Consider the following 11,663-nt stretch of genomic DNA (forward strand, 5'->3'; position numbering starts at 1 on the left):
TTTACAGGCAACATACTCTGAAGTCTGTTTGCAAAGGGTTGAATATACACTCCAATAAATACAGCACTAAAGTGAAAGGACCACTTTTGACCTTCACGTTATGATGCATGATTGATATTGTTTTCGCCCAATCACAAATTGACATTTACATACCTTAACCAATCAAACTGCATATGGAGCAGGAAGTAGGCTGTCCCCGATAGTTACGGTAGGTAGCTCGCTTTTGAAAGATTTCTGTCTCAACCGGGCACCGAGGTAGAGGACGTTGGAGTCACTGAGAGGATCAGCAAATTTTATTTTTGGTATAAAATTAGACAACATGTTTTCCCGCATTGCAAGACCCACACTTTGCATTGTTAACAGAAGCTTAACCACCTCCTCACAGGTAAATAATAAGATTAATATATATTTAAAAAATAAATATTTTTGTCAGCCAGAGAGATAGTAAACGTAACGTGACTAACGTTATCATTAGTTAGCATGGTTGCCATCTAGCTTGTCAGAATAGTTAGACAGCCAGCTAACTAGCTATAACTTATACACTTTGTACGAGTTGAGCCACCGCAGAATGGTTTATATTGTTTAAAACGAGTGATAGTTGCCGACCATATCGTATACGTTAGCTATAGCTTGCTGGCAAGGATGTGTGTACACGGTTGAAAGCTGCGTACACTGTATAAGGTCAACAAAAGTTTCTTTCATTTTTAAGGTCCGCAAGGCATGTGCTTTGTCAGTTATCATCTCTAGTTGGTCCTTCATGTCATGATGGTAGTGAACCACCTCTGGTGGCCCATTTCAAGTTTTTATGAATGATATTAGGATTAGTTTGTTGGGCCTTTTTTTCAAATCCAGGTTTCAGTTAATGTATCCATATTTAACACACATGAGGCACAACAGTAGCCTGGTATTTAAGTCATGGTTAGCCCAGGTGATTATAAATTAAAACTACAGATAATATGCAATACAATCGCATTAAAAATATTTCCATGTTTCCTTTCTACACCCGTTTGAGCAAAACTGTGCAAGGTGTTTCATCAATCGTGTGTTTATTTTATCCTTGACACAATCTCAGTGTTAAATATGTTCCTTGAGGTTGGCATTGAAAAGGACACAATGGTATAATTCCAGAACCTTTTACATTGATCAAGAAGTAACCTTTTGAATATAATCCGTTACCATTATCTGTGAGCTTAAGTGTAAGGGTGGCTTACATTCTTTCTACAGCTTAATGAGCCTTGAATCGCCCACTCTGAAATACTGGCTTCTTAGGAAGTGGGTCTAAGTGGTTTATGGCCTACAAAATACAGACGTCATTTTCTGGTGAATGGTTCGTCTGTCCCCTCTTTGATATCAGCAAATGACAAGGATTTATTATGCAAAGATACGTTGCAAAGTTCTACATGGAATTTGGACTATAACCCTTGATCTAATGGAACCCATCCTACAAAACCAAGAATGAGTCTGTCTCTCATTTAATCTTATTGCTGGTAATAGATGCACATCTGTATTCTAAAATACAGTTTGTGCTGGAATCTTCAAAAACACAGAAGATATGTTGGTTCTGTGTGATTTTATGTCAGAAATACAGTTAGTAGCCAGGATTTCTAAAATGTGCAGAACAGTATCATTAACATAGATAGACAGTCATTGAAATTGTCTCCTCTCCCCTCAGAACAATGCAAAGGTGGCAGTGCTGGGTGCGTCTGGCGGTATTGGCCAGCCTCTCTCACTGCTCCTAAAGAACAGTCCTCTGGTGGGCGAACTGTCTCTCTTTGACATTGCCCACACACCTGGAGTGGCAGCTGACCTCAGCCACATCGAGACCAGGGCCCACGTCACTGGTAAGATACCTTCCTGCTGGACATCAGCTAAGCTACTACAGTCTTGATGCTGTATAGTGAAATGAGTGTGAAAATGTCTGTTTGGTTGATGTCATTTAACTATCATGATTCCTTCACTAGGTTATATGGGTCCAGACCAGTTGAATGCTGCACTGAAAGGCTGTGATGTCGTTGTCATCCCCGCTGGTGTCCCAAGAAAACCTGGTGAGTTCACCCAAGTTGACAATGTGATTCATATTGAAGAACATCATGTAATGCTTTTCTTTCAATTGAGAAGTGCACACATTACATTTTAAAGTGAACTTCTTCCAGGCATGACCCGTGATGATCTGTTCAACACCAATGCCACCATCGTGGCCACACTGGCCGACGCCGTCGCCCGCAACTGCCCCGAGGCCATGATCTGCATCATCGCCAACCCTGTAAATATACCACTACCTCCTCTCCAGACACCTCACAGATTAACTCACCCTCCTGACGACTCACATTACTCTAGAGCAGCTCGGATGTCTAGAGTTAGAGGCCTTAGTGTTGGAGAAAAGCCATTTTGTGTTGTTGCCAAAGAGAATGTACTACTGACTATCAGGAATAGAGGTCAAGGCTTTAATTTGGAAGGTAATTTATTTTCCATGCCAGCTCTGTTTAGTTCAATGAATGTGTTTCGATGCTTCAGTCAATATGCCCTTTAATGATACAATATCTTGTTTGAATGCATTTTAAATGGTAAATTCTTAAGTATACCAGTGATTGTATAATGGTTGTGTACATAGGAACAGTTTTGTTTCCAATCCATAGGTCAACTCTACTATTCCCATCACATCAGAGGTCATGAAGAAGTATGGCGTCTACAACCCCAATAGAGTGTTTGGAGTCACAACATTGGACATCGTCAGAGCCAACGCTTTCGTTGCAGAGCTGAAAGTAATCCATCTTCAAGCTGCAGAGGATTGAGGACCTCACTCAATCCTCATGCTCCCTATATACACACTCTATACCGTTGACACATCAGGAGTGATTTCAAAGTTCATAGGGATATCACCCTGAACGGAACAACGCTTGTTTTGTTTGTATCTTACAGATGTTTTTTGTTCAGAAGCAAATGCTTGTCACTCACTGTGGATGATTGGCAATGCTAGATGGCTGACTATTTGGTGTTTTGTATTGTAGGGCCTTGACCCAGCACGTGTCAATGTACCAGTGATTGGAGGTCATGCAGGAAAGACTATTATTCCTCTCATCTCACAGGTAAGAATTAAGGGCCTTTTCACAGAAATAAAAATCCAATACCTGAATGATTGTCTTGCAATGCCATCAGTAGGCCTACATCTTAATCTAATTACAAAGATGACACACTTTTGCAATTCTCTACTGTTTCATGTAATTTCATTCTGTTGGTATTTGAGCTATCAGATATGCCACCCCCCTTTTGGAGACAAATGTGTTTATGGCTCCCTCTAGTGTGTAACATTTTATAGTGTGGATCAAAGCGAATGAGGGTTGTTCTACAGTAGGAGGCCTTGATTAGGTATTTGTCATTAGTCAGTGGCTTTAAGAAATTCCTCATTCATGGTCATTTAAAAATTCAGTTCGAAAAGTAAAAGTGTAAGGTTCTCACTGAACAATGCTTTCCCTGTGAATAACTATACACATCACATTTTTTATTTATTTCACCTTTATTTAACCAGGTAGGCCAGTTGAGAACAAGTTCTCATTTACAACTGCGACCTGGCCAAGATAAAGCAAAGCAGTGCGACACAAACAACAACACAGAGTTACACATGGAATAAACAAACATACAGTCAATAATACAATAGAGAAAGTCTATATACAGTGTGTGCAAATGAGGTAGGATAAGGGGGGTGAGGCAATAAATAGGCCATAGTGGTGAAATTATTACAGTATGGCAAATTAAACACTGGGGTGATAGATGTGCAGAAGATGAGTGTGCAAGTAGCGATACTGGGGTGCAAAAGAGCAAAATAAATAACAATATGGTGATGAGGTAGTTGGATAGGCTATTTACAGATTGGCTATGTACAGGTGCAGTGATCTGTGAGCTGCCCTGACAGTTGGTGCTTAAGCTAGTGAGGGAGATATGAGTCTCCAGCTTCAGTGATTTTTGCAGTTCGTTCCAGTCATTGGCAGCAGAGAACTGGAAGGAAAGGTGGCCGAAGGAGGAATTGGCTTTGAGGGTGACCAGTGAAATATACCTGCTGGAGCACGTGCTGCAGGTGGGTGCTGCTATGGTGACCAGTGAGCTGAGATAAGGCGATGGCTTTACCTAGCAACAACGTATAGATGACCTGGAGCCAGTGGGTTTGGCGACGGATATGAAGTGAGGGCCAGCCAATGAGAGCATACAGGTTGCAGTGGTGTGGGTAGTATATTGGGCTTTGGTGACAAAATGGATGGCACTGTGATAGATTGCATCCAATTTACTGAGTAGAGTGTTGGAGGCTATTTTGTAAATGACATCGCCGAAGTCAAGGATCGGTAGGATAGTCAGTTTTACTAGGGTATGTTTGGCAGCATGAGTGAAAGATGATTTGTTGCGAAATAGGAAGCCGATTCTAGATTTAATTTTGGATTGGAGATGTTTAATGTGAGTCTGAAAGGAGAGTTTACAGTTTAACCAGACACCTAGGTATTTGTAGTTGTTCACATATTCTAAATCAGAATCGTCCAGAGTAGTGATGCTGGATGTGTGGGCAGCAATCGGTTGAAGAGCATGCATTTAGTTTTGCTTGCTTTTTTGCATTGAAGCTCGTCTGGAGGTTAGTTAACACAGTGTCCAAAGAAGGGACCGAAGTATACAGAATGGTGTCGTCTGTGTAGAGGTGGATCAGAGAATCAGAGAATCACCAGCAGCAAGAGCTACATCATTGATGTATACAGAATTGAACCCTGTGGCACCCCCATAGAGACTGCCAGAGGTCCGGACAACAGGCCCTCCGATTTGACACACTGAACTCTGTATTGATTTGATTTGTCACATGTGCCGAATACAACAGGTGTAGACCTTACAGTGAAATGCTTACTTACAAGCCCTTAACCAACAATGCAGTTAAGAAAAATACCCCCAAAAATATGAAATATAAGTAACAATTAAAGAGCAGCAGTAAAATAACTAGCGAGGCTATATACAGGGGGTACCGGTACAGAGTCAATGTGCGGGGCCACCGGTAAGGTAATTGAGGTAATATGTACATGTAGGTAGAGTTATTATAACATCCACACGTCTCTCTGTAGGCAACACCCAAAGTGGAGTTCCCAGCCGACCAGCTGTCTGCTCTGACTGCTAGGATCCAGGATGCTGGCACTGAGGTAGTGAAGGCCAAGGCTGGAGCAGGTAGGCAGTGTTTATTACCCTGAGGACTGACCAATGACTGTCTATATAATGTATAACACATGCATATTTGTGGCCTGGTGGAGTTCATTTTGCAGGGCTCTGGCAGTGCACCTCCTTGCACAAAGGCGGAGGTAGCGGTCCTGCTGCTGGGTTGTTGCCCTCCTACGGCCTCCTCCACGTCTCCTGATGTACTGACTTGTCTCCTGGTAGTGCCTCCATGCTCTGGACACTACGCTGGCAGACACAGCAAACCTTTTTGCCACAGCTCGCATTGATGTTCCATCCTGGATGAATTGCACTACCTGAGCCACTTGTGTGGGTTGTAGACTCCGTCTCATGCTACCACTAGAGTGAGAGCACCGCCAGCATTCAAAAGTGACCAAAACATCAGCCAGGAAGCATAGGAACTGAGAAGTGGTCTGTGGTCACCACCTGCAGAATCACTCCATTTTTGGGGGTGTCTTGCTAATTTCCTATAATTTCCACCTTTTGTCTATTCCATTTGCACAACAGCATGTGGAATTTATTGTCAATCAGTGTTGCTTCCTAAGTGGACAGTTTGATTTCACGAAGTGTGATTCACTTGGAGTTACATTGTGTTGTTTAAGTGTTCCCTTTATTTTTTTGAGCAGTGTATATATATATATATGAATGAATCAACAAAGCCATCGATCATGTGACACCATTCATTCCTATTTGAAGACTCCATAGCGCATTGAAGTCGGTTAAGATGGCATCTCATGGAAACAACATGCGCAGTTTGAGCTACTCCAGGAAGGGACGTTGCAGGCTAGCTCAGTGCTGCCCCCTCATTGATTAAATGCCAATTTATTCTTGCTCCGGAAATGTGATCCAGAGGCTCCGTACGGAGGGTTTGACACCATTGCGGAGCTTCCGGAGGGCAAAATAAGCAATGTAACACATCGCCGTGCGCCTCCCAAATTTTGTAACAATGCGGAGGGCTCCGTATAGCTCTGCATTGACATGATTGGTTGACGGTAGGTGGGGGCGGGAGGTCCTGTATAAACATACTCACTTCCTTGACAACTATCTTCACAACAGATCTGCTCTGCGAAGCGCAGGAAGTATGAATTCCCTGACTTCTGCAGAGGACAATCACAGTAAATGCTGGTCAGCCACTGCAGATAATGGATTGACCATGCAGAGCCTTTAACTCAAGTTGAAGGTTGACCGTGCTACTGTTGGCAAATAAATTATCTAAATTAACTTGTGTGATTCATAAAAATTAAATAAAAAATCAGTTCAGGGACATATTAGAAGCAGTTATTGGTACCATAATTTGTTAAAAAAAAAAAAAAAAAAAAGCGACGATTGAGCACACTTAGTTTTTAAAATTCACTATAATGGGGGGGGGGATCCTGTGTTTGAACCACTGATTGAGCTCTAACTGGCTAACCTATTTGTGTTCAGGCTCTGCTACGTTGTCCATGGCCTACGCTGGGGCTAGGTTCACCTTCTCTGTCCTGGACGCCATGAACGGAAAGGAGGGAGTCGTAGAGTGCGCGTATGTAAGGTCAGAAGAGACCGAATGCAAATACTTCTCCACACCTCTCCTCCTTGGGGTAAGTCCTGCACCACCTTATTAACAGGTTTATAACTTGGAGACAGAAGTTTAATATTTTGCTTATTAATGTATTAATGTTGTACTTAAAGCCCCATACTATGTCATTTTATTTTAAATCAATGCCTAATCACTTATATTTTGTGAAAATCATTTTAAACTATATTTTTAATGGTTTATATCCCTGAACCTCTTTTGGCCCTTAATGCTCAGTCTGATCGTGTGGGCGTTAGGAAACAAATTTGAAGATATTTACATACACTGCCCTGATTGGCTGTTAGATGGTCTAGACCCCACCCGCTTACCCAGATGAACAGACATTAGTCTATTATAATGAAATCACATTATGGCATCATGATGTGGGTCAAAAGTTCCATCCTACCTGAACCAGCAGAAAGTCCTGGCATTTTCACAATTTCTGTGTTATTTTGACATCGTAGTGTGGAAATAAATATATTTGTTATTGGAACATCACGTTTTTAACTGCACTGCCCCTTTCAAGTTCCTATTTGAATGACGGACAATTCTTTCTTGAATACAGTTCATAATCTGAAGTTGTAACCAGTAGGAATATTTTTGTTCTTTTAGAAACACGGAATTGAGAAGAACCTTGGACTGGGCAAGCTGTCAGCCTTTGAGGAGAATCTGGTGGCTGATGCCATTGGTGAGCTGAAGGGCTCCATCAAGAAGGGCGAGGATTTTGTTGCTAATATGAAGTGAGCAGGGTTTGAAACTCTCAACCTGTGGTTATTTATATTGTCCAGTCACATAAATGGTGCCAGGCCTGTCCAAAATCAAAGTTTCATCATGCCTGACAAAGCAATAGTTTGTTACTGATCAGAAATATTAACTCAAACAAACAGTTGACCTCACCATCTTGAGCTGGATCAATGTAGGTTTGAGAGGGATCTCTGAGAGAATCAAGACCGACAGTATATTTTGTAATGCACTTATGTTTGCAATTTGGAATGTCAAAGTAGGCTCCACGTAACTGCATGGAATTATTTGTGTATTATTGTATTTTGTCTTAGCCCATCAACTCAACTATTGTGGCTTCTTTTAAATGTATAAAGAGATCTCAACCCCATTTGCGTTTTGTATTTTACTATTTTAGGGGAAGGGGTCCATGGAAATGTCAATCAGTATTCCAAATCTATTACCTTGAGTCTGTCAATGATATTCAGTTATACATTTTAATTTGGACATCAAAATGTGTAAGTGGCATCCAGCTGCAAAAAAAAATTCAAACGCCAGAGGACATTGAACATGTTTTAGAATTAATTTGCATCTGTTGAGCTATGGGGAAAATGTGGTCGTGAAATGGAATATTTGGAATGAGCTCATTATTACCTTGTAACCAAGGAGTACCACAGCAAAATCACACTACAAAACAGACTCTTGCTAGCTAGAGCTAAAATATGCAGATATATTTCAGGTTAATTTTGACTAACCTTTGCATATCTATGGTTGGTTGCAGTAGCTGATTACCATCTGAGATCAATACCTTTTCAAGCATTTTACACAAAATTAAACTAGCTAACTACAGTTGAAGTCGGAAGTTTACATACACCTTAGCCAAATACATGTAAACCGTTTTTTACAATTTCTGACATTTTAATCCTAGTAAAAATTCCCTGTCTTAGGTCAGTTAGGATCACCACTTTATTTTAAGAATGTTAAATGTCAGAATTAACAGTAGTGATTTATTTCAGCTTCTATTTCTTTCATCACATTCCAAGTGGGTCAGAAGTTTACATACTAATTCAGTGTATTTGGTAGCATTGCCTTTAAATAGTTTAACATGGGTCAAACGTTTTGTGTAGCTTCCCACAATAAGTTGGGTGAATTTTGGCCCATTCCTCCTGACAGAGCTGGTGTAACTGAGTCAGGTTTGTAGGCCTCCTTGCTCGCACACGCTTTTTCAGTTCTGCCCACAAATTTCTATAGGATTGAGGTCAGGGCTTTGTGATGGCCACTCCATTACCTTGACTTTGTTGTCCTTAAGCCATTTTGGTACAACTTTGGAAGTATGCTTGGAGTCATTGTCCATTTGGAACACCCATTTGCAACCAAGCTTTAACTTCCTGACTGATGTCTTGAGATGTACCTTCAATATATCCACATAATTTTCCTCCCTCATGATGCCATCTATTTTGTGAAGTGCACCAGTCCCTACTGCAGCAAAGTACTCCCACAACATGACGCTGCCACCCCGTGCTTCATAGTTGGGATGGTGTTCTTTGGCTTGCAAGCCTCCCCCTTTTTCCTCCAAACATATTGATGGTCATTATAGCCAAACAGTTCCATTTCTCCAAGAAGTATGATCTTTGTCCTCATGTGCAGTTGCAAACTGTAGTCTGGCTTTTTTATGGCGGTTTTGGAGCAGTGGCTTCTTCCTTGCTGAGCGGCCTTTCAGGTTATGTCGATATAGGACTTGTTTTACTGTGGATATAGATACTTTTGTACCTGTTTCATCTAGCATCTTCACAAGGTCCTTTGCTGTTCTGGGATTGATTTGCACTTTTAGCACAAACGTTCATTCATCTCTAGGAGACAGAATGCGTCTCCTTCCTGAGCAGTATGACGGCTGCGTGGTCCCATGGTGTTTATACTTGCGTACTATTGTTTGTACAGATGAACGTGGTACCTTCAGGCGTTTGGAAATTGCTCCCAAGGATGAACCAGACTTGTGGAGGTCTACAATTTATTTTATTTTTTCTGAGGTCTTGGCTGATTTCTTTTTGATTTTCCCATGATGTCAGGCAAAGAGGCACTGAGTTCAAGGTAGGCCTTGAAATACATCCACAGGTACACCTCCAATTGACTCAAATGATGTAAATTAGCCTATCAGAAGTTGCTAAAGCCATGACATCATTCTCTGGAATTTTCCAAGCTGTTTAAAGGCACAGTCAACTTAGTGTATGTAAACTTCTGACCCACTAGAATTGTGATACAGTGAAATAATAAGTGAAATAAGTGAAATAATAATGAAATAAGTGAAATAATCTGTAAACAATTGAAAAATGACTTGTCATGCACAAGAAAAATGAAAAATGACTTGTCATGCACAAAGTAGATGTCCTAACCGACTTGCCAAAACTATAGTTTGTTAACAAGAAATTTGTGGAGTGGTTGAAAAACAAGTTCTAATCACTCCAACCCAAGTGTATGTAAACTTCCAACTTCAACTGTATGTGTTCATTGCAGGTTCATTGTCATGATGTTACTTAAACAACATGAAATAAGTGGAACCAGGTGCAGGCTGAGGCAAAATATGGTATTTGCTATAATACTTTCAAATGAATCTTTTACCTCATCATGACTACTCTGCTTGAAGTGTCCATTGTTATTGCTCAAAATAATGTCTACATGGATTCATCATGCCAAGAATCAAAGCCTCAAGCCCTTCAAGTCTAGCGAAGACGAGTACCTGTCAATCATTAATAAACTCAGCAAAGCGTGTAAATATTTGTATGAACATAAGATTCAACAACTGAGATATAAACTGAACAAGTTCCACAGACATGTGACTAACAGAAATTGAATAATGTGTGCCTGAACAAAGGGGAAGCTACAGAAATGCACTTTTTTTTTTTATTATTATTATTTTTTTTTTATCCCCTTTTCTCCCCAATTTTCGTGGTATCCAATCGCTAGTAATTACTATCTTGTCTCATCGCTACAACTCCCGTACGGGCTTGGGAGAGACGAAGGTCGAAAGCCATGCGTCCTCCGAGGCACAACCCAACCAAGCCGCACTGCTTCTTTAACACAGCGCGCCTCCAACCCGGAAGCCAGCCGCACCAATCACCGCACTGCCCGCCTCAGGAGTCGCTGGAGCGCGATGAGACAAGGAAATCCCTACCGGCCAAACCCTCCCTAACCCGGCCGACGATAGCCCAATTGTGCGTCGCCCCATGGACCTCCCGGTCGCGGCCGGCTGCGACAGAGCCTGGGGGCGAACCCAGAGACTCTGGTGGCGCAGTTAGCACTGCGATGCAGTGCCCTAGACCACTGCACCACCCGGGAGGCCCAGAAATGCACTTATTAATGTCTACATTAGTTTTTGCCATGTTTATTATACACCTTAATGCATACTTTATATTATGTGAGCTAAACAAAAAAAACATATATACAAACATTTTCCTTAAAGTATAATTTTTTAGATTACTAATGTTACTGTCCCCACTCCTATGAAAAAATACTTCATGTAATTTTGAAACATTTAATGTAAATACTGGAGAATTCCATTCATTCCTATGGGGGACTGCTCCTACTAGGGAGTGCCAATAATGAAGACCTGCGGCTTCAAAGCCTTTCTATGGTCAATACATAGCATCAGCAATCCAGAGTTTATGTACAGCCTTGGTTTCTACCTGTGTGCGATGGAGGATTTAGCAGAATGGTTGAGAGACTTGTACGATATTGACTGAACAATGTGGATGTGCTCGAGACTGGCACAGTTCTCTGTTCCCACGCCAATAATTTCACAAAGAGGGGTGGGAGAGAAAATTCAGAGAATTACGGAGGATGGTGTGACGGGTCCAGTTGCCAACAACTGGTGCCACCTGGTTTTCGTGTCTCTATGGGTGTTACGTTTGTAAATTTGGCCCAACCTGCCACTTTCCTTGCCCGGGACGACATCTCAAATATAATCAGTTGATGAAAGCAGATATACACTGAGTATACCAAACATTAGGAACACCTTCCTAGTATTGAGTTGCTCATGCTGCATGACACATCTCCTTCACATAGAGTTGATCAGGCTGTTGATTGTGGCCTGTGGAATGTTGTCCCAATCTTTTCAATGGTTGTGTGAAGTTGCTGGATATTGGCAAGAACTGGAACATACAGTTGTACACGTTGATCTGGAGCATCCCAAACATCCTCA

At 41.4% G+C, this 11,663-nt stretch overlaps 1 protein-coding gene across 1 annotated transcript; it reads left to right on the top strand.

Moving 5' to 3' along the window:
• The first annotated feature begins 224 nt into the window (after window positions 1-224).
• LOC129818495 (malate dehydrogenase, mitochondrial-like) lies at window positions 225-7,859 on the top strand. Its single transcript, XM_055874442.1, has 9 exons — window positions 225-385; window positions 1,673-1,841; window positions 1,962-2,045; window positions 2,154-2,263; window positions 2,637-2,762; window positions 3,009-3,086; window positions 5,091-5,190; window positions 6,622-6,773; window positions 7,361-7,859. Exons 1-9 carry the CDS (start codon window positions 320-322, stop codon window positions 7,490-7,492), a joined length of 1,017 nt encoding a protein of 338 aa, XP_055730417.1. The 5' UTR covers window positions 225-319; the 3' UTR covers window positions 7,493-7,859.
• Window positions 7,860-11,663: the final 3,804 nt, after the last annotated feature.

Source organism: Salvelinus fontinalis, chromosome 2 (assembly GCF_029448725.1).
Source record: "Salvelinus fontinalis isolate EN_2023a chromosome 2, ASM2944872v1, whole genome shotgun sequence".
NCBI classification, from domain to species: Eukaryota; Metazoa; Chordata; class Actinopteri; order Salmoniformes; family Salmonidae; genus Salvelinus; species Salvelinus fontinalis.

Bases quoted from the DNA above. Each gene is read 5' to 3' on its own strand.
- LOC129818495 (XM_055874442.1), top strand. From the start codon at position 320: ATGTTTTCCCGCATTGCAAGACCCACACTTTGCATTGTTAACAGAAGC. The intron at 2,264-2,636 runs GTAAATATACCA...TCCAATCCATAG, and splicing joins TCTGCATCATCGCCAACCCT to GTCAACTCTACTATTCCCAT. The intron at 6,774-7,360 runs GTAAGTCCTGCA...TTGTTCTTTTAG, and splicing joins CCACACCTCTCCTCCTTGGG to AAACACGGAATTGAGAAGAA.